We start from the raw sequence: 22,049 nt of genomic DNA on the forward strand, positions 1-22,049 counted from the left end.
ATTTTTAATGTAAACTCCACATTAAAATATAATAATATATTCTGATATGGGACCTACAGTGGGTCCCACATTGGCCCACATACATCCCCCCAATGTTCAATCCTAGCTCCGCCCCTGCTTACTTGAAATGTGAAATTTACTTAAATTCTAACTCTTGACCATCAATTCTCATTTCAACTTCATGACCATTCATGGCCATTACCATGAGTGGGGTTGAGGTTATTGAATGGATTAAATCTAATTCATTGCCTTAAGAATCCTAAGGGGTGTAAGGTGTGGATTTAAGCCTATATAGACCCAACATTTCCTTGCATGTGGTGTGTAAGTGTAATTGAGACACTCCTCACACTTGCATAATTTGTATTACAAATTTAATTTCTTTCTTTGAATTTGTAATACAATTACCCCAACATTCTTTTTTTTTTTTTTTTTTTTTTCTTTTTTTTCTTTCTCCCATGTCTCACAAAATATTGGAGTAGTTAGCGACATTAGAATTTTCCTAAATCTTCTCTACAGTTATCAAGTTTTTACTATCTTTTTTCAAATTATTTCTCTCTCTCACACTCAAGATTTTTCTAGTATTTTTTTCATAAAGCATAATTTTATTTTTGTATTTTTTTATATTTGGTTGTTCTTTCTTTCTCCTAAAATTTTGATTATATTAATAGTAATTTAAATCTTGTTAGAATTTAGCCATTGATTTTATCAGATTTAATCATAATCATTGATTTTTTTTTTTTTTAATTCTTAAACTTTCTCCTAAAATTTAATTACCTATTAATGGAAATTTAAATCTCATTTAGAATTTCAACCATCAATTTTATCATATCTAACTGTAATCATTTAATGATTTTTGGTTGGTCCCAGTTGGGGGTGAGTTCTTACCATATTAATGCCGTGCATATGGGATGGCAATGCTTTTTTTTTTTTATCAAGTGTGATCTATCCTCAATGCTTTTTCCGTTTCTTATTTTCCTTACATAACGTATTCTTCTCAGGATTATTACCAGCTGAACACCATCTCAGATGCTTCTTGATCATCTAAACATAGCTCAGCCAAGTCTGAGTTGTTTCCTTTTTTTTTTTTTTGTTTGGTAAGAATTGTTTTCTCGATGCATACTTTCAATTTAAACATTAAGCAATTGGAGAACCATCTCGAATTTCATATATTATTTTCAATTATTCATTTTATCAGTTGAAAAATCAAATTACCCTTCACAATTGACCATATTTGGGTTTAAAGTTTAAAACAAAATTACAGAACCAACCTTAAATACGATACGAAAACGGTACGCAAACGGTATTCGATATGATATACGGTATGTACTGTACCAATGGTACATCGTCTGAAATTGAAACGTACCGTACCGAATTCCATAAAACGGTTTCGGTACATACAGTACCGAATTTGAAACGGTACGAATTTAAGCGGCACGGTTCGGTACAATTAAACGGTTTCCGTACCGTATTTACACCCTTATTGGAGATGAGGATAACACATATGCCCATCAGCAAGGGTGGAACCATGGTCCAGTGTGTCGACGATATCGCCGTGTCGCTAGGGGGCGACACGACACCCCCCAGCGACACGACTTTAATATTTTATCGGTGATCAACTTTTTTGAAGCATCAGGGCGAATAAATGAAGCATAAAGCTCGGTAGTCATGAAAAATGGAGTGAAAACATTAGAAAATGTTGTCGATGGAATAAAATGAGATGAATAAAAATGAGCGAGAAAAGTGTATATACTCAAATATATCATTAAAAATAAAAATTTTTATTTATTATTTTTTCTTACTTTTGCTTTTACTTTCTTTTTCATCCCTTCATCCCACTGTACAAAGATTCACCCATTTAGTTATAGTACCACCTTTTTCTTCCATCAAACAAATCATAAAAAGCAGGAAAGTTGTGAAGTATATATAGAGAGCATTAGATATCCATCTTACTATGTCAGCTAGTAAGCCATGCTGTGAGAAGAGAGACCCAGGTTCCAAATCCCCAGAGTCATGCAATTCCACATGAAGACCCAGCAATAAACTGTATAAATCTCCAGTTGTATTCCAACACTATGGAGTGAAAGAGGGAATCCAAAAACCAGATACAGGGGAAGTTAGAATGTTGCATAAAGAGGAGATAGTCCAACACCATTTACCAGATTTCAGAATCTAACTAAATCATATTGCGCTCTGCATTGGATAACTCAGATCTGTCGTTAGCCATCTGGGAAAACCAATTACTATCTTTAGTAAGAATAAACTGTAGGTTCCTACTACAATGTAGGAACAAATGCTGCAACAACAAACAACTAGAGAAGCCCATTGAAAGGGAACTGAAAAAAGCTAATCATTGATGGGAAGGAGTTTGAAAGTACAAAGTTGAATGATACTAGCCCATCTCCAAGCTGAATTATTGGAGGCTTTCATGTATTACAGTATCCAAATCTATCATCCCACTAACAGTTCAAGAAATTTGAACTTTCGACTTGATTTTTCTCAGTATCAAACTCACCACTGATACTTGGCTGCCACAAGAACTTCTTCATAATTTTGAGCAGCCTTGTCCCAACTGAGATCTTGCACCATACCACGTCTCTGGAGACCCTCCCAACTGTTCTTGTACTCCCTGTAAGTGAGAAAGCAGTTTCCTAATGCATGGATCAACCTATTTGCTTCAGCCCTGTCAAAAGTCCAGCCAAACCCTGATTCATTATATGGATCAAATTGCTGAACTGTATCCCTGAGTCCACCAACAGCATGAACAACAGGTATGGTCCCATATCTCATTGCATAGAGCTGGTTTAATCCACAGGGTTCAAATCTTGATGGCATGAGTAGGATGTCTGCACCTGCAGTTATTCGATGAGCCGTTTTAACAGAGAAACCAACCCATCCCCTGACCTTGTCATGGTATTGGTTCTCAAATTGCCTGAGCAATTGTTCCAGGTCAGGTCTCCCAGTGCCCAACATGACCAACTGCACATCCTGACCTACAATCCAGGGAATTGCCTCAGCAATAAGATCAACACCTTTCTGGTTGTCCAGTCGCCCAATAAAACCAATCAGAGGAACATCCTCCCGAACAGGCAGACCAAGCTCCTTCTGTAGAGCTGTTTTGCATTGGAGTTTGCCAGTCTGAAGTGTATCCAAGGAGTAATTTGTGTAACCATCAGAGGTTAGGTGAACATCCCATTGTGGATCCCACTCTTTTGTGTCAATCCCATTAACAATGCCCCTCAGTTTCCAATCATTATCATTTATGATCGCATGCAGGCCCCAACCACCTTCTGACGTCTTCAGCTCCCATGCATAACCATGGCTCACAGTAACAATGCGATCTGCTGTTTTCAGGCCGGCCGCAAAGATGTTGAAGTGATCCCCACCGACTGGGTCATATAATTTAAACAGATCCAAGTAGTGTTCTGGAAGATCCACATAAGCAAAATCATCTGCTGGACCACGACCCTGCATGGAAAATATTGATTTAACATTGTTTCAACCTCATATGCATGCCTTAGGTTTGAACTCATCATTTAGTAATGTATAAAGTTGAGGTTTTATGATCTTCCGTACTGATAAGAATGGTGTGGACAGTATATTAGTGTTATCAAATATTTAATTTGTGTTCTTCAAATTTCCTAGCCAATTTCTTTATCCAACAAATTTAATCAAATTTAAAAAGCCCAAGTCCCTCCTCATCTAAACCTCAAGAAAATTGACCAAAAGTTGACAAAACTTTATTCTGCAACTAATACTTTTATTCATGAATGTTAACATTAACGTATTAAATGATGATATAATTAACTGTCAGAAGACAACATGATTTTTATTAGAATTTATCCCATTCCTTGCAGTATTAAGCCACGGTTAGTAAACAACAATATGAGACAATTAGAACTCCTTCGATCATGTAGTGAGCAAACATGGTGACCAAAGGTTTCAAGCAAAAAAATTGTCTACTTTTTTCAAGCAAACATAATGACGTAATTTTGGAATTCCTCAACCTGAAACAGCCTGATCTACTAAATAATTAAATAATACAGTTGAACAACTCTTGGATTCAAGCTGTCATTTCTCAAATGAATTTCTCACTGGTCAGATTCACATTGTCAAACCCACACCTAAATCAACCATTCCACCCAGAACACAGAGTGCAGAGTGCAGACTGACATTAAATTATATGATTGACTTGAAATTGGTCACTGTCAATTACCCCCTGGTTAGAAGGCCTGTATCATTGTAGGCTTGTAGCACCAAACAGAAGCGTCTCATTTACAATTAAAGATACGCAAATTGACTTGATAAATGTACTTGACTACTTGTTTAGAAAAATCAAGGCACAAAAAACTACCGCAGTTCCATAGTATATTAAGCTAAACAGAGAAGGATAGGGGGAACAAACCTGGTGTGCTATATTGTGGATCACAAGAACAGAACGTGTAAATGTCATTAGGCCATTGTCACGATAGTAAGCCTTTAGATAAACAGGAAGCAATGCAGTGTGCCAGTCATTTGCAATGAAAACCAAATTTCCATCTCCATAGCAGACTCCACCACATGGGACATACCAAGGAACCTGAAAAATGATAACTTGTAGATTTTAGTTCCACATGGGAAGATTAAATGTCATATACATGAAGTTTTACAGGGCACAAACTTTCACCTTAAACATACTATCCCTTGCTTCAGACTACTAATACTTATAGGATACGCTTGCCAATTTTCTAAGAAGACTAACATTATTATAAAAACAACCAAAAAGAAAAAGTTAATCCGAAATTCCTCCTAAACTACATTTTAGTTGGTCCAGATCCTTGATGTAATGCTCAAAAATGATATGCCAACAGAATAATACGATAAAAGATGCCATACTTAAGGACCTTAAAAGTGATAACAACCTAGTTTAGTTTTATACTACAACATACTATAACTTGTTAATATGCACAGTTTCCACAGACTTTAGTAGACTAACTAATATTTAGATGGTTTAGCAGAACAATTTGCTAGGAGTGACACGTAAATATGTTTTAGAATTGGCACAAAAAACTTTAAAGTCACGCTTTTTGGGGTGAGATGATACCTCAATGGCAGCCTTGCAAAATAATACCATGCGTTTTAGAATATCCTGCATCCATAAGAAATCAAGATAATGAAACAATACTGAACATAATAGCACACATGAACAAGATAATCCAAAAGAAGTGTATATCTCTAAAAACGGTAGCCACTTTGACTCACTAGTCAAGAGCTGCAAAAAGGAGATCTTTCATGTCTCTACTAATCCAATAATATATCATAACCAATCCACACCCCCCCCCCCCCTTTCCCCAAAAAAGTAATAATTTAACCATCCGGGCAGCAAATGATATTACTCTCCACAAAGAGAAACAATACCCACACACAAAACTGAAGAGGAAAAAGGTCAGCTGATAAGGGCACCATATTTTGATTCCATTTTCTTTCTTTCTTTTACACTCAAAAAACATCTCCAGTGCTCCCATCATAGGTTAAATTCTCTTCAGAATATGCATGACAGGTAAACTTTGTTATCGTGCAAATTGATGTGGAATCAGACTCAGAATATGATTATCCATCCCAATGACAATTACTGTCAGAACCTTCAAATACAAGGTCAAAAAGGATAAGCCATGCTGAGTTGAATATAGAGGAGCCTCAAGTAATGTAAGATGCTTACCAGTCGTGTTCCACCATATATATCACTACCAATATGCCGGAAAATAGGGCTTTCTATGAAGACAAAATCCACACCATCAAGAAAGGCTTGAAAGTATGATACCTCCATATCCTACACAATTGCACCAAAATTTAAATATTTCCAAAAATGTGTTCCAGATTTTGAAAGAATTCCAACTCACTGCAAAATGATGACAGTGGATACCTGGCCTGCCACTTTGTATCTCTTGCGCACTTGTGTATCTTGGGCATCAGCGTAGTCATTGTACCGTGGCACCACAACCTAAAAGTAAACTAGACTTTCAGATTACCAAAATAATTCAATGGGAAGTAAAGTTGGACAGACCTCAAATAATCAATTGTTTGATGCTAAGACATTAACCATTTGAGAGTTCTTTTATCCTTACTGTTTCTCATGTTGACACATTTGTTATCTCCCCCATGAGTGTTATTAATGCATTCAGTCCAAAACTTGATCCTATTGCAAAACACCTAGTGTAAGGGCTCCAATTATTTGGATTTTATTAGTAATGGACTAATGGGCTGAATTATAAGGTCCAAAAGTGGGGATTTACGAAAACAAATATTCAATCAGTAGTGGAATTTAACGTAATCTAGTAGGATTTATTTAAGTCATCATTAAGTCATCTGGTGCATGGGACCAAAGTTATTTGCAAGACTCAGGTTCAAATAGTTCTAACTATCTAAGGTTTTTTTTTGGATGAATAATTATCTAAGTATTTTAGGGACCTTGCTAGTTTAGTACTCAAGTTAGTCTAGCTAATTAAGATTCTTAGATTCTGAAAATTTTCTTTTGTTCTCTTTTAAGTACGCAACCACTCACCACACTTGTTAGAAATCAAAGCTTTAAACAACCAAAACAATGTTTGAAATTGAGAAAAGAAAATAGAGAAGAAGAATGAAGAAAAGAGAGAAGAGAGAACCACAAAAGAAGGCTGCGACTCTAGCTAAAGTAAAACTAGAATTGCAAGCTTCCTTTATTTAAATAATTCAAGTGCTTAGCATACAACTTGAGAGACAAGAAACTTGTCCTCTAGGAAAGAAATAAAGAGTACAACTCATGGACAGAATTTTCCAGTATTCTAACTTCTAAAATCTGTCCAAAATAGAAAGTACAAAAAAGGGAAAGTTCTAAAATTAGTAACTAGTAGAAAATAGAAAATATGCTTTCTAGAAACTCCCAAAACTTGTTTAGTAAGATTCCTACACTAGAAATAGAAAGTAGAGTAGCATGTCTAAAAAAGGAAGCAAATATCAAGGCATAATACTGTTCACGTTAACAGTAAAACAGCCCATTACTTCAACACTCCCTCTTAAGCTGGAGCATACAAGTCTCCCATGCCCAGCTTGCAACAAATAGACTGGAAACTGGGTCGAAATAGAGCTTTGTGAAGAGATCAGCAAGTTGGTCAATAGAGCTAACAAAGGGAGTCTCTATAAGTTTTTTCTTGATTGCAACACGCACAAAATGACAATCAACCTCTATATGCTTCGTCCTCTTATGAAACATTGGATTATTAGCAATATAAGTGGTAGCTTGATTGTCACAAACATTTTCATTGGAGCTTTAATTGCGAACCCCATCTCTTCTAATAAGAAATGAAGCCACATTAATTTAGCAGCAGTGTGGGCCATGGCCCTAACTCAGCTATAGCACTAGACCGGGCATTAATGGATTGCTTTTCTTGCTCCTCCAAGTCACAAGATTTCCACCAAGGAAGGTGCAATAACCTGTAATAGACCGGCGATCAGTGACGGATCCAGCTCAATCCACATAAGAAAAGGCGACTAAGTCCATACTTTGATGTCGTCAATAGATGAGCCCTTTCCTGGGCGCACTCTTGAGATAACGAATAACTCGCATTGCTGCATCCCAATGAGCCTTCCTAGGAGACTGCATACATTGACTCAACATACCAACAAAATAAGAAATATTAGGACGAGTAATAGTAAGGTTATAATTACGAAGATCAATTCATAAGAAAAACCTGATCTAACAGTACATTAGATACAGCATTTGGTGGCTGTACACCAAGGAAAACTGGGGGGAAAAAATTCAGAAGAGAACACTGAGAACAACATTGTTTTGACTCGAAAAAGCTCTGATACCATGTTAGAAATCCAGCTTTAAACAACCAAAATAGTGTTTGAACTTGAGAAAATAAAAGAGAGAAGAAGAAGGAAGAAAAGAAAAAGATAAAGCCACAAAAGAAGCCTACGATTATAGCTAAAGTAAAGCTAGAATTGCAAGCTTCCTTTATTTATAAAATTCAAGTGCTTAGTATACAACTTGAGAGACAAAAAACTTGTCCTCTAAAAAAGAAATAAAGAGTACAACTCATGGACATAATTTTCTAGTATTCTAAGTTCTAACTCCTAAAATCTGTCCAAAATATAAAGTAGAGGAAAAGGAAAGTTCTAAAATTAGTAACTAGTAGAAAATAGAAACTCTACTTTCTAGAAACTCCCAACACTTGTATAGCCAGATTCCTACACTAGAAATAGAAAGTCGAGTAGCATATCAAAAAAGGAAGCAATCATCAAGGCATAATACTGTTCATGCTACTGTTCACGTGAAGTGAACAGTAACACAGCCCATTATTTCAACAACACTGATGGTGAATTGAATCGAATACAGAAGTTGAAATTGGATTGTGTAACCAAATAGGCCTTCTTTTTCTCTCTCATCTCTCAAGTCTCTTCGCTCTCTTCCTTTTTCTTCAGTTTCTATTCATGTTACCGTTCAGCAAAAAACATAACCTTATCCCAACTAAATTGACTTGAATGAGACCGAGATAGTTATTAAAAAAAGAAAAAAGAATCAACGAAGTACAAACCAAAAATAAATAAGACATGTTACCGTTCAGTCCACAAACACTATCTCTTCTCTTTGTTTCTCCAATGCATTGAGTCCAGAAAACTAGCAATTTCAACATTGTTACCAGGCAATAGTTCAGATCTGAACCCATGGCGCCGATGACTTGATTTTTTATTCCTACTCTAGAATTTAGGCTGGAAGATTACATCAACTAGGTAGTAGAGCCTAACCTAACCATCAGTACCTCTATTTTCAATACTAGAGTCCTGTTTACCTAATAGAGACACTTATTAACTACACAAGGTAAAGGGTGGATTAAATATCTTGTCTCACAGTCCATGGTCAAGATGTTGCCCAGGACAGATGAAATCATCTTTGCATATATTGGTGCTGTTTTAATGGAATTTCAATTAATTCCTAAAGTGATGGCTCTAGGTGCTATATACTTCCTTCCTCCAAACATGTCATTATAGTTGGTTAACCATGGATGAAAGGAACATTGTACTTAATTGTCAAGGGACCTCAATAATACTAAATCTCTCTCTTCTTACGAAAAAGTTGCAGCCTAAATTCTTTTTCAACCTACCAAAAAGCGATACCGACATCACAACTATAAAAGGGTTTGTTCTACCCAAAAAAAAAACTATAAAAGGGTTTGTTAAGCATAGCAAATGCATCATGAATAATTCAGATTATGGACCTAAAATATAAGCAAACCCAATGATCAAATCCCAACTAAATGTGGTCAGCTACATGGATTCTTGCCTTCCAATCAGCTCTGTTTGCAGCCATACTAGATACAAGGTCTAAGCTATGCATATCTCTTCGCACCACTTCTCTTAAGGTTATCTTAGGTCAGTGACCAGATGAATAAAATATAAAGGGAGTAGAGGTACTGTTAATGGAAGAAGTCAGATTGATGGAATGGGAGGGAAGGGAAGAGAAGAAATCAGACTGGACACTAATACCATATGCACCACTTAACATTAACAAAGGAAAAATGCTTTTTTATTTAAAAATCATCTTCAATTGATGGGGTTGTATTCCATGCGTAAAGACCTTATAAGATTCCTAAATTGACTCATAAAAGGACTCCTAACACTCTACCGCACTCAATGGAGTAAATAAACTCAAAACAAAACTCTAAGCATTGACCTAATCTGACTTAAACACTCAACTACCAATCATGTATGCTTCATCCCCACTTAAGGACTTAGAAATTGGGATCATTACAATGGAACCCAAAAATAAAAGATCCAATGTAGAATATTTACCCAAAGGTCAATCCACTGGACTGCAGCTAGCACCTTAAGGGCCTCCATAAAGTATTCATGTCTAAGGCAACAACATCACTTAAAAACAGAGGAAGTTCAGCTTCTTCAAGTAAAAGCAAGCTTACGAAATGCCCTACTGTGAAACATGAGTTAAATCATCCTCACACATTTTAAGACCATGGACATGCAAACAAAGCTTCATATTCTGGATTTTGCGCAAGTTGAAAACAATGCATCAAAGTGATCTTATTCCTAGCCTTCTACAATACTTGAACACAAGTTTTGTTAGGCAAAAGGGAGGATAATGCATGCCCAGTCTGAGAGCTGATCGATTAATACTTATTTAGCATATAAGTAGAACCATGTATTTTATTTAATTTTCTATTTGTGCCAAAATAAAAGGGTGGGCCTGGCACAATGGTGGAGTCTCTCCATTGTGCGCTGGAGGTCGCGGGTTCGAATCAGCCTCTCTGCAAAAAAAAGCAGGGGTAAGGCTGCCTAGAAAGTCCCTTTCCCAAACCCCACAGTGTGGGAGCTTCGGCACTGGGTACGCCAAAATAAATGGTTACATTAAAAGACGAACACAAGAATGCTTTATTTGCCATGGTGACGCCTTGTGGCTGCCAAGTGCCAAGCTGCTTTCAAAGACCCTTAAATGCTGTGGTTGCCTTGCCGCCTTAATAACTATGCTTACCATTCAAGTTGATATGTTTCTAGTCCCATAACTATCCCTGGATCTTCTCCTAATTTTCTTCTATCTTTCGCACATGCGGCAAATCAGTAAGCCTCTTTCAACCTTGTTTCAACAAAAAGTAGTTTAGATCTGGATCTGTAAAGCAGAGGATCTGATCTATGATTCCTAATCTGGAATCTAGCTTGGCAGGATGCATCAGTTTGTCAGAATTTTAAAGTAACTAAACTTCGGATAACAGAAAAATGACATTCTACAATTTATTTGAGGTGCTGGTACAGAGATTAGCAAATTGAACAATATGGATAGCTTAGTTCAGTCATTTCAGTGCTCAAGCTTGCAGGTTATATTGGAACAAAATATTTAGGAACAATTAGTTTCAAAGTACAGGACAAACTCTTGTATTCAATTAATCAGTAATGTGAAACGAATCTCATTTACCATGACCCTATGCCCACGCCGAGCTAAAGCCTTTGGTAAAGCTCCAGCAACATCTCCGAGGCCACCTACAATAACTCATAAAATCAGTCTCTGGATGAAGCACAAACGCTGAACAGTTTTGTTAATGGTTTGTCTTGTTGTGGTTTCTAAAGTATGTACTACAGTGTATACATCTAAGCACCATAGGCACTTCACTTCTAATCCTTTTTTTCTTTTCCAGGTCTAACACTAATGTTACAATCTTTTAGATACATCTTGTGAATATCAGAACAGGTGCTTATTCTTCCAAAAAGAAGAAGAAAAAAAAAAGAACAGGTGCTTATGGAAATTGCAAATAAGTTCTAGAAAGATCCGCAAGTAAAACTAGATGTTGGCAGAATGTGCTCAACTAACCGACTTCACAGCTGAGAGCACAGATTCAGGAGTCTTAAGATGCTGACCCCAACAAGGCAGCTATAATATCAGGACCCTTGTTACTTAGGTAAAGAGAAACAAACAAGGTCATACATGATCAAACCAGGTCCAAAGATGAGAGGGAAGAGAAAGAAACAGTGGGATCCTGAAATATGATTACGAAACTGAAAAAAAACATTATGATGTTAAAATTGAATAACTATCATACAACAACAGAGATATATTTCCAATTAATAAATGAAACTATCCACAAATGGGATGTCAGTTACTGGTTCACCGGCACCAACATACCAGTCTTAATAAAAGGAGTACATTCAGCAGCTACCAATATGATGTTCATGACGTTTGCCCCAGCCAAAGGAGGGGGTTTTACGTTTTCGTCCTCTGAAATTACAACCTCCAGACCTTCTTCTGTTATCCTCCCTACCTTTTCATCTTCAAGATCATGTGATCCTGAAACATTTGAAAGAAAAGATGGAATGTACGACTCAACAGTTGAAAAGCTAGTTTCTTCAAGTTTGACTGAAGAATCCATGTCGTAAGAAGCCTTTTCAACGGGTAAATTGTTCCCTGGGTTCTCCTTCTCAAATCCTCCGCTAGTACTGATTGGTAGGGTGTCTGAAATCTCAACAGTGGTAGAGTGATCAAAGCTTTCAGGAAGAAATCCACTATCATTAGCATACTCTCCATGAGTGTTTTCAGCATCAACAGAAGGAACATCAAGATTATGAAAAGAATTATCAGTCTCGTTAAAAGCAGTTCCATTGTCTTTGGTGTCGACATTACTTTCTTTTATGGATGACACAAGTTTCCTCCTAGCTGCAATCTGTACAGAAGTGAGGAATTTAAATAATTAAGTCAACAATGTAATTCTGGATAAAGGAGCACAAGCACCGAAAGGAGACAATATAAGACGGGAAATTCATCCAATCAGTACAATCCATTTACAAAGAAAGTGGGGAAATATGATAGAACATTTAAAGCTACTTATGGGTAAAAGAATGCAAGCATCAAAGGAGGCAGATGATACAAATTCTTTGTATGACTAGAAAGAAGAGAAATTCAATCAACCAATACAATCCATTTGCATAAAAAACTACGGTATTAATATTTTAAGTGTAGAGGACTGTATTAGCAACCAGAAACAATTTGTAACTTCTGTTCTACACTCACGAACATAATGTTATGAAGATACATGAGGCAATTATCAAATGTCACAACTTGCAGTTCAGAAGAACCAGAGAATCAACTACTTTGAATCACTTCGTAACTGCAAAGTTAACATGACAACAGATAGTTGACAGTCGATTCCTCTGACATCCAATTCATATAGGATGTATTTCACACTAGGCTCATCTGCCAAAAAAAAAACAGTCTCCTTGGTAGACGAGGCTGCTAAGTTTTAAAGGGATAAATACTCAACCCCTGGAAGGGTAATTTTATTGGTTTCTAGGTTAGCCATCACAAGTTGCAAGATCTCAACCTTAGCTAAGTAGCTTTCTATTCCCCTCAACTTGAGAGGTGATTTCTCAAGCCTCAGACAGGGAGACTCTCCTACTTCAATCAGCAAGCCTCCAAAATCATCGAACCAAATGCCTATGACTTGTACTTATAGACATACCCCCTAAGCCATGTGGCCCTCCTCCCCTCATATGGCCTCCAAATGCCAACCAGGTGGGAATAGTTTCAGATTAATAATAAAAGACTCAAAACATGATTCCGGTTCTAGCATTGCGATAATTACAGAGAATTTGCAAGAGTTCTTCAATGGAGATTAAAAGAAATGGAAGAATAAAACGGAAGAGAAGAACCAAATCAACATTAAGGGGACCTGAATAAGACATACAAGCAACGTCATTCAGTAGGAGAAGCATTTGGCTCGGGAAGAAAGATGGAAAAGAACGAAGAAATAAAGAAAAGAAAAATCAAATTACCTGTTGAAGAAGCTCCTTTTGCATAGCCAATATTTTCTTGCTTTTTTCTAGAGTAGCCTGAAGTGCATCTTCCGCTTCATCGCCACTCTCTCCTTCACCAGGGTTCTTCCCCACCGCTTTGGGACACTTATTCCAAGGCAGGCCTCTACCATACACATTAAGCACTTCTCCAGAATTCGAACATAAACCAGAAATTTTGTCTCTACCGAAAGCCCTAAGATACCAGATTCTTGAACCATTTCGATAAGAATTGAGGGAATTTCTACCACGAGGAACTAGACCAGCAGGTCTACGCGGAAGATAGCTTCCACCATGAAGAAGAATAGAATTCTCCATTGCCATTTCAATGTAGAAAAACGATAGCCTCTGTTTGTCGTTACGACCGCAAATTAAGAGAATCTCATGGATTAAGATAAACCCAGATGATCAAAGGCAGACTGAAGAGAACCCACAAACAAACTAACTCAGTGGAAGGAAATCAGCAAAGCTTGCAGTCTCTCACTTGTATACTAGCACAGGGCCTTGTAAAACCCTAACTTGAAAACACCCGAGCTGAGTATAAACACGTTCTGTATCACAGGAAAGAAACAAGAAAACAGTTGAAGTTCAAGATTTGCACTGAGAATCAAGAATACCCAGTTGATCACAAGAACGGTGATCGAAGAGAACAAGAAAACGATTGGAAGTTAAACAGTGAAGTGAGTCGGAATCTATAAGGGAAAGAGAGAGAGAGAGAGAGAGAGAGAGGTATAAAACACAAACAATGGATACTCAACAACATACTAGAACAACTCTTTCTGCCTTGAAATTTGTCAGAAAAAGGGTCCCACAATTCCCACCCAAGGGAATTCATAAGGAACCTTGAGGTTCAGGTTGTTGGATTGGAAATTGCAACAGATAATTAAGGCCAGAAACTTGGATCGCCGGAACGAGCGGCTGATATCGAATCTCTGAAACAAACAAAATGGCAGATTCTTGGTTACAAAAACGTGGAGGGAAGTTATTTGGTTTCCGTCTCTTTCCAATTTTAGAATTGATCCGAATGATAATTATTTTGCAATTATTGAGATTAGCATTCCTCACCAACCTGAGCCTCTTGTTCTCCGATTCAGAAAAACGTGTGTTTTCAAGTCAATTTTTTTTCTTTCCCTGCAAAAGCTTGCTGCCTTTAGATTCTTCCGCCTTCTACCACCAAAATAAATAAATTGACTAATTAGAGAGAGGTCAAACTAATATGTGAATTAATCTAATCGAATGCATATAAATTGGGGAAATTTTCATTTCCACCCCTGAGTTGCCCCTAATAGTGATGATATATTTTCGCCGCGTAGGAGATCTTATTGATAAATTGGATAATTCAATTGCAGACCCTAATATTTAGTTGATAACTCAGTAGATGGCATTGAGAATTTCCCTACAAATGATGAGTTGAACATCCTGGAAATTCAAAGCAATTTGTCTCTTGGCTCGCTGTTGAACCATTTATATAGGGTTGGTTTTTAGAAAACAGGGGGTCACGAATTAATATAAATTTTTTTTTCTTTCTTTTTTTAGAAAGATTCATCTATGTCAACATCTGATTCCTCTGTTTCATTCTCAGAATCAAGTCCCGTAACTTGTTCTTCAGAGCTTTGAAGACAGAGTGAGAACTCGTTCTCACTCAAATCCTTGTCCACATGAACAGCTGAATCTTTTTTGCTGCCGTCTTTCACTTCAACTTCTACAGTCTTCATCTTGCATGCAGTGGGTACTGGGCAGGGCATCTGGATAACAGTTGCACAAGCCGATTGTTGGAATTGAATTTGAAGTTATGTGAAAATTCATACCTTATAATCTCTTCTACATTCCTATGGTTGATTGAAGGCAAAAGCATTCTGCAATTAGTTAAAAAATTAGACACTTGGGAACTCACAAACTAAACAATTCTGAAAAGGAAAGTAGTAAAGCGAACATCTTTCCTCCAAACACGCTAATCCATGACGGAACTTTACAGCTTATGATGAAGATTTGAGGATGGATGAAAAGCTCAAAGGTGAGTAGAGGAAGTGAACAGCATTTCTCCTGAAACTTACCAGTCAATTGCTTCTTTGCTTAGGCTAGTTACCTAACAAACCAAACTATTAAAAACACTCTGGTTTGTCTAATCAAAATGGCCTGATAAGCTGGAAACTAGAGCACGGAATTGAACTAGTTGAATCCACCGGTATTTATCCCATTCAGTTGAACTAGAAATTTTTTTCATCAGTTACATTAGAAAATTTTGAAATTGCACACCTGAATAACAATAAAATACAAATCTAAATCATTTGAAAATCCAAACAAGAACACCCTCGTAAAGAGTACGAGAAATTTGCAGCTCATAATGGTGCCACAGAATGATATGTATTCATTAACGGCCAGCAGGAGCAGGAGCATGAGCATGAGCGCCAGCACGAGCAGGAGCATGAGTAGGAGCATGGGTAGGAGCATGAGCAGCAGCAGGAGCAGAAGTAGGAGCAGAAGCATGAGCAGGAGCATGAGCAGCAGGTGCTTCTGAAGGACTCAAGAAGCCAAGTTTAGATATGATCTCATTAGCCATCATCTCATTAGCTCTATCTGAAGGGTGATACTCATCCCAAAACACATATTTGCTTCGATCAGAACACAATGTAGAAGCAGGGATGCATGTTAGAGCAGGTCTGATCCTTCCAAATGAGCAACATGGAGAGTCTGAATTATTGAAACCTAGAAACAAACAAGTTGGTAACCATTATCATCATCAAGACAAACAAATTTTCTTAAGATGAACAAGAAGAAAAGGAGGAAGAATTGCATATACACACTCACCAAATTTATGAGGGTTGTTAATTACTTCTGCAACAACATCATAAGCATTCCCAAATTTGAAGGTTGCGTTTGGCAGGCTACCTGACAAGCCTCCTATAAGCTTCTCTGCAGCATCATTGAATTTGATTGCCAGATTATTGGTTTTCTGCTGACACTGCCCGGTCAAGCTTAGAACACGTTGTAGAGGGATACAACCCATTGGTGCAAGCCCAAATACTATCAATTGTCGAGCACCCAAGCTATGCAATAGCTGTTCATCAAAGCCAAATCACAACACCATACCTTGGTGTTAATCAACAACAAACATAGAATGTTAAACATGGAAGAGTACTCTCAATTGATTACCAAATCCTTACCTTAAGTTGTTGTTCTAGTGTTGTCATCAAGTACTGGATGAAACCATCATCAGTGTATGTCCATGAATCACTATAAGTTGGCATCAAGTAGTTGTTAATGAAATCATTGCTTCCTATAGCAACCACATAGCGAGATTCTTCAAAGAATTTCTTGGCCTTTGTTGCACCAATTTTGTTCCTTATCATATCTTGTGTTCCTTGAAACAGCTCAATTTGCTTGAAGAATGGAAGCCTTTGTATCTGCAAGTGACAAACGAATTCAATTTCAACACCTAACAGAAATTGCGAAGTCAGAGAGTCTCCAATTTAAGTAGTACTGCAACTTACAAAGAGGCTGCCAGTTTCATTCAGGATCCCAGCACCTCCAGAAGCATAATTAACTCCATTTGACAGTATCATGTCTTCATCCAAGGCCGGATCCAAGAACGCGGGAGGCCTAGGGAGACCTGTTTTATCACCTAATGAACAAACACAAGAAGCTTAATTAGTTAGTCATCAAGAAGCACGCAGAAGAAGATTATTGCACCTGAGTCTGTTTCATTACCAATTATGTCAGCCACAGTACGGCCATTAGTAAACCTCCCATTTGGTAGTCCATTACCAAAATCAATTCCATACCAGGGAAGATTGGCAGTTGCTAGACTCCTAGAGAGGTATCTGTTGTTGCCCACATCAGAAAGGGAGTCCCCGAAGATGAACTGTACAACTTTGCAGGAGCCCAACTCAGTTCCAATTCCTAGGAAGAGAAAGGCTGTTATTAACCGAATCACTCTCATTTCTGCTGGACCCATTTCTTGGGATTGCAATTGTGGTTGATTTCTTAGGATCAACAGCTCTTACTGGTGGTGGGATTTAATGATGAGGTAGCCTGCAGTGAAGCTCGTATTTGCATGGGTTTGTTTAGAACAATTAATAGAACTAGACAACAGAGACCGTTGGCCTATTCTGTTTTGAAATTACACTGCAGGAGGAGAATGTAAAGGGGTTGGATGAACTAAACGACCAACCGTTGCCAATTCTATACCTACCTGCAACAAACTCTGGATTTCTACTCTAATGGTGAAGTATGAGATCTGATTTGTCAAATTGTCATCGCAGGGTGACCTAAATGTTAGACTAGCTGTGGGACCCATTTATGGTATGATTAATAACCGTTCGATCACTCAGTCACAATCATCAGGGGCTGTGATGTGATCAACTGATCTTGTCGGGTCCAGATAATCTATAAGATAACGAAATAGATAGATAAAAACACGTGGCATAGAATCATTCGCTATTGTCTTACACTCTTTTTTTTGGTAGACGCTATTGTCTTACTTAAGCGGACAAATTGAAAACTAATCAACAGTGATCTCCTATCCCTTTGTACATTTTTATCCACAAAAATATCCGGTGACCGCCGCGAATGCTGAAAATTACTATTTTGCCCAAGGGAAAAACTTACTATCGTTTTATCCCCATTAAGGATGTCAAGGTGTGGTTTTGGGCTGGGCTTAACAGTTTCGAGCTCAAAAATACTGGGCCCAAACACGACTCATAGCTAAATAATGATTTCGTGTCGGTTCGGTTTGGTGCGGTTTAGATTCGGGCTAACTGAGGTTTGGGCTAACGGAGTCTATATAATCAAGTTGACTAACGGTTAGGGCTAATAATTTATGGTATGCAAGAAAAAAAATTAAAAAAAATAGTTGAGCATCCTACAACAAGAGCCAAAATTCTATGGAAAACAAACTTGCTATTTATCAATTTTCATTAAAAAATAAAAAGTCATTCCATATTGTAGAAATCCCACCCACTTTATAGAAATCAAGAACTCAAATAATAAGTAATAACATAGAAACTGCAAGCTCATTCCTTAAGTTCCACCGGATAGTCCCGAAACAAATCTTCAATCTGAAAACCCTATTAATTCTAACTTGTGCTATGATTGATTGTCTTAAAATTGGGTTCTTTTTTGTGAGAATGTTGATTTTTTTCCCCCTTCTATGAAATCCGTCTATTTTTGAGCTGGTATATAGTTGATATGCAAAAGAAATACGTATCAATAAATATAATTATACTTGATCAACATTCTCATACTTGATAAATATTTACTTAATTTAAACAAACTTTGTACATTCAATTGAATATTCATACTTAATCCTTCTAATTGTCTCTTATAAGTAGTTGAATGACCATTTGATCTTTGAATTCATGCTCAATTTTTCTGATAGTCTATACCAACCATCTAGTGGTAATATGATAATTCAAATAATATTTAATGTTAAACTATTCAACGGGTTATAATGGGTTGCGGTTTGGGTTCGGGTTAGTGCGGGCTCTGCCACCCTCAGCTCAAATACAACTCATTACGATTCGGTTCAGACCAGTTCAGACTATAATGGGCCGGTGCAATTCGATTTTAACCGTTCTGGCTGCAAATGACACCCCTAATCCCCATGTTGGTATGACCTAATGGATCGAAAATATCTTAAGAAAAAAAATAACACTATTTTGACCAGTTTCGTAAATTCAAATTCAAATTTTAAGTATTTTAATTAATCAGAACATTGAGGGCTATTTTTGTAAAGAAAATCCTAAAATAGGTCATCACGTCATTTTTCCGCAAAAGCAAAAGCGTCCCCATGCAAAAAAAGGGATTACGTGTTACAATAGCAGCCACCCAAAAAGGGAAGAAATCTTATCACATTATCCATGACAAACAGCAACCGTCGATTTCACAATATCGAACGGCTACAAGCTCGAAAAATCAGATATCATATCCGCCCACTCTGCTTCAGAAAAAATCTTCACTCAAGTCTGCATTGGCAACAAGAATAGCAGGGTAAGAGCTCTCTTCGCCGGAGAAATCAGGAATAAAAAAAATGGCGTCTATTGCCCTGAATTCCGGGTTCGGTTCCTCTAGATGTGAACCCAAAACCATTCAATCTCGACGTCAAAATCTCAAACACTTCGTGGGTCTCCGCAAATCCACCTCATATAACCATTTGTTCTCCCAAACCAAATCTCTATCAACCCGGACAAATCGCAGGGGATTACGAATTTCGGCGGCAAAATCAAGCCCCAAAATCTCTGGCCGAAACCTCCGGGTCGCAGTCATTGGAGGTGGTCCGGCTGGTGGTGCAGCAGCCGAAACCTTAGCGAAAGGTGGCATCGAGACATACCTGATTGAACGGAAGATGGACAACTGTAAGCCATGCGGTGGTGCCATCCCTCTCTGTATGGTGGGAGAGTTCGATCTACCACTCGACATCATCGACCGTCGAGTCACAAAGATGAAGATGATCTCTCCGTCCAATGTAGCAGTCGACGTCGGCAGAACCCTAAAGCCTCATGAGTACATCGGAATGGTACGCCGGGAGGTGTTGGACGCTTACTTGCGTGAACGCTCCGCCAAGGCCGGCGCCACCGTCATCAACGGTCTCTTCCTCAAGATGGACTTACCAAGCGATTCCAACTCACCTTACGTTCTCCACTACAATGCTTACGATGGAAAAACAGGCGGCGTAGGAGAGAAGCGGAAGTTAGAGGTCGACGCCGTGATCGGTGCAGACGGGGCCAACTCGCGCGTTGCAAAGGCAATTGATGCAGGAGAATACGATTACGCCATCGCGTTTCAGGAGAGAATCAAAATACCGGATGACAAAATGGTGTATTATGAAAATCTCGCCGAGATGTACGTCGGAGATGACGTGTCACCTGATTTCTACGGTTGGGTTTTTCCAAAATGCGACCACGTGGCCGTGGGGACAGGCACGGTAACCCACAAGGGTGACATCAAGAAGTTCCAGCTGGCAACCCGGAACAGAGCACAGGAGAAGATCCATGGAGGGAAGATAATCCGGGTCGAGGCTCACCCGATACCCGAACATCCCAGGCCCCGGAGACTTGCAGGAAGGGTGGCTCTAGTGGGTGACGCCGCCGGTTACGTAACCAAATGCTCCGGCGAAGGGATTTACTTTGCGGCGAAGAGTGGAAGAATGGCTGCAGAAGCGATAGTGGAAGGAACGGAGAATGGGAAGAGAATGGTGGAGGAATCGGATCTGAAGAAGTACCTGGAGAAGTGGGACAAAACGTATTGGCCAACTTATAAGGTTTTGGATGTGTTGCAGAAGGTGTTCTACAGGTCTAATCCGGCAAGGGAGGCCTTTGTGGAGATGTGTGCTGATGAGTATGTGCAGAAGATGACCTTCGATAGTTACCTGTACAAGAGGGTCGTGCCTGGAAACCCACTTGACGATATCAAACTCGCCATTAATACCATTGGGAGTTTAGTCAGAGCCAATGCCTTGAGAAGAGAGATGGACAAGATTAGTTTGTGAGTGAATTGCCCAATAAGCTGGGTTTGTTGTTTGCTTCTTTTCGTTTAGTATATATGTAATTGCAACTGTATTGTGATTTGTGAACCGATGCAACCCCAAGTCAAACAGTGCCTGAATTCGAAAGTAGTTAAGATGGCAGTTTATTATCGTTGAGGTTTATAGAATTCAAATTTAACGTATAAATTCTAGCCCGTCAATCCAAATCCTGTCTCTTCACTGTTCTATTAACCTTCTTTGTCAAAAAATTGGCCGGGAAATGGAAGAATTTAATGAAGCTATCGGAGTAAATATCTATGATACTGCACCGAACGATGATGCGGAATCATATCCAGTGTCGCCAGAGACACCGGCGCCACCGGTGAAGGGTCGTAAGCGACGTGCAATGGCGAAGGGAGTGCAAAAGACAATATCAAAGACGTCAATGCTGGTGAATTTCCTTCCTACAGGAACGTTATTGACATTCGAGATGCTGTTGCCATCAGTTTCTGGTGATGGGCTCTGCTCTCATGTGAGTACAACGATGATCAATGTCATGCTGGGACTCTGTGCTCTCACTTGTTTCTTCTTCCATTTCACTGATAGTTTCAGAGGGCCTGACGGGAAGGTTTATTATGGATTTGTAACTCCAAAAGGGCTAGCAGTGTTTAAGTCGGATCTTAAGATAGAGGTGCCGAAGGATGACAGATACAAAGTTGGGTTCACGGATTTCGTGCATGCCATAATGTCAGTGATGGTGTTTGTAGCCATAGCATTCTCTGATCACCGGGTGACTGATTGTTTGTTTCCAGGTCATGTGAAGGAGATGGATGAGGTAATGGAGAGTTTCCCATTAATGGTGGGTGTCATATGCAGTGGCCTCTTTCTTGTCTTCCCCAACTCTCGCTATGGCGTGGGGTGCGTGGCTGCATGAGGCTCCCTGCAATTGGATTCACTGTTGCCAGAGGATGGTGTTCCGGGGTGTTCATAACTAAAATAATCTAGGATAATAGCTTCTAGGAGATGGCTTTGATAGAATCTTTGTTTCTATAGAATAGATTAGTATATACAAATTGATAATAAAATGCTGGCCACTGTCTTGTTGATTTACGGTCAGGTTCTTTTTCTGTGGATTCTCCTGCCATTCATCATTTCTGGTTTATTGTATTTAATCCCACAAATCCTCTCCTCGTGACCACACAACCAGCAGACCTCCATAAAGCTTGCACAATTAATAACGACGGAATATAAATCTTTCTCACCCAGTCTTGCCCCAGATTGA

General features: G+C 38.5%; 4 protein-coding genes across 4 annotated transcripts; 2 read left to right on the top strand and 2 right to left on the bottom strand.

The window, feature by feature from the left end:
- Positions 1 to 2,120: 2,120 nt before the first annotated feature.
- Positions 2,121 to 14,450, bottom strand: LOC149020284 (granule-bound starch synthase 2, chloroplastic/amyloplastic-like). The gene is made up of 8 exons (XM_089148395.1): positions 13,288 to 14,450; positions 11,645 to 12,179; positions 10,940 to 11,004; positions 5,900 to 5,977; positions 5,696 to 5,806; positions 5,081 to 5,125; positions 4,403 to 4,576; positions 2,121 to 3,465 (listed from the first exon to the last, which is right to left on the bottom strand). Exons 1-8 carry the CDS (start codon positions 13,627 to 13,629, stop codon positions 2,509 to 2,511), a joined length of 2,307 nt encoding a protein of 768 aa, XP_089004521.1. The 5' UTR covers positions 13,630 to 14,450; the 3' UTR covers positions 2,121 to 2,508.
- A 1,007-nt stretch (positions 14,451 to 15,457) lies between these two features.
- On the bottom strand, positions 15,458 to 17,532 carry LOC149020285 (GDSL-like Lipase/Acylhydrolase superfamily protein). The gene is made up of 5 exons (XM_089146898.1): positions 17,014 to 17,532; positions 16,797 to 16,927; positions 16,470 to 16,709; positions 16,114 to 16,363; positions 15,458 to 16,011 (listed from the first exon to the last, which is right to left on the bottom strand). The coding sequence occupies exons 1-5, from the start codon at positions 17,258 to 17,260 to the stop codon at positions 15,677 to 15,679; spliced, it is 1,203 nt and encodes a 400-aa protein (XP_089003024.1). The 5' UTR covers positions 17,261 to 17,532; the 3' UTR covers positions 15,458 to 15,676.
- A 1,710-nt stretch (positions 17,533 to 19,242) lies between these two features.
- Positions 19,243 to 20,982, top strand: LOC149020286 (Pyridine nucleotide-disulfide oxidoreductase family protein). The gene has a single exon (XM_089148399.1). The coding sequence runs from the start codon at positions 19,334 to 19,336 to the stop codon at positions 20,789 to 20,791; it is 1,458 nt and encodes a 485-aa protein (XP_089004525.1). The 5' UTR covers positions 19,243 to 19,333; the 3' UTR covers positions 20,792 to 20,982.
- Positions 20,983 to 21,047: 65 nt separating this feature from the next.
- LOC149020287 (protein DMP9-like) lies at positions 21,048 to 21,891 on the top strand. The gene has a single exon (XM_089148401.1). It carries the CDS (start codon positions 21,048 to 21,050, stop codon positions 21,699 to 21,701), a length of 654 nt encoding a protein of 217 aa, XP_089004527.1. The 3' UTR covers positions 21,702 to 21,891.
- Positions 21,892 to 22,049: the final 158 nt, after the last annotated feature.

The sequence above is a fragment of the Hakea prostrata genome, chromosome 3, assembly GCF_041222555.1.
Source record: "Hakea prostrata isolate BN-2017 chromosome 3, UWA_Hpros_2, whole genome shotgun sequence".
Taxonomy (NCBI): Eukaryota; Viridiplantae; Streptophyta; class Magnoliopsida; order Proteales; family Proteaceae; genus Hakea; species Hakea prostrata.

Bases quoted from the DNA above. Each gene is read 5' to 3' on its own strand.
- LOC149020284 (XM_089148395.1), bottom strand. From the start codon at position 13,629: ATGGCAATGGAGAATTCTATTCTTCTTCATGGTGGAAGCTATCTTCCG. The intron at 5,978-10,939 runs GTAAATGAGATT...GTTTACTTTTAG, and splicing joins GGCGTGGGCATAGGGTCATG to GTTGTGGTGCCACGGTACAA. The intron at 5,126-5,695 runs GTAAGCATCTTA...TTATGGATGCAG, and splicing joins TATATGGTGGAACACGACTG to GATATTCTAAAACGCATGGT.
- LOC149020287 (XM_089148401.1), top strand. From the start codon at position 21,048: ATGGAAGAATTTAATGAAGCTATCGGAGTAAATATCTATGATACTGCA.
- LOC149020285 (XM_089146898.1), bottom strand. From the start codon at position 17,260: ATGGGTCCAGCAGAAATGAGAGTGATTCGGTTAATAACAGCCTTTCTC. The intron at 16,928-17,013 runs GTAATGAAACAG...TTTGTTCATTAG, and splicing joins TACTGTGGCTGACATAATTG to GTGATAAAACAGGTCTCCCT. The intron at 16,710-16,796 runs GTAAGTTGCAGT...TGTCACTTGCAG, and splicing joins ATGAAACTGGCAGCCTCTTT to ATACAAAGGCTTCCATTCTT.
- LOC149020286 (XM_089148399.1), top strand. From the start codon at position 19,334: ATGGCGTCTATTGCCCTGAATTCCGGGTTCGGTTCCTCTAGATGTGAA.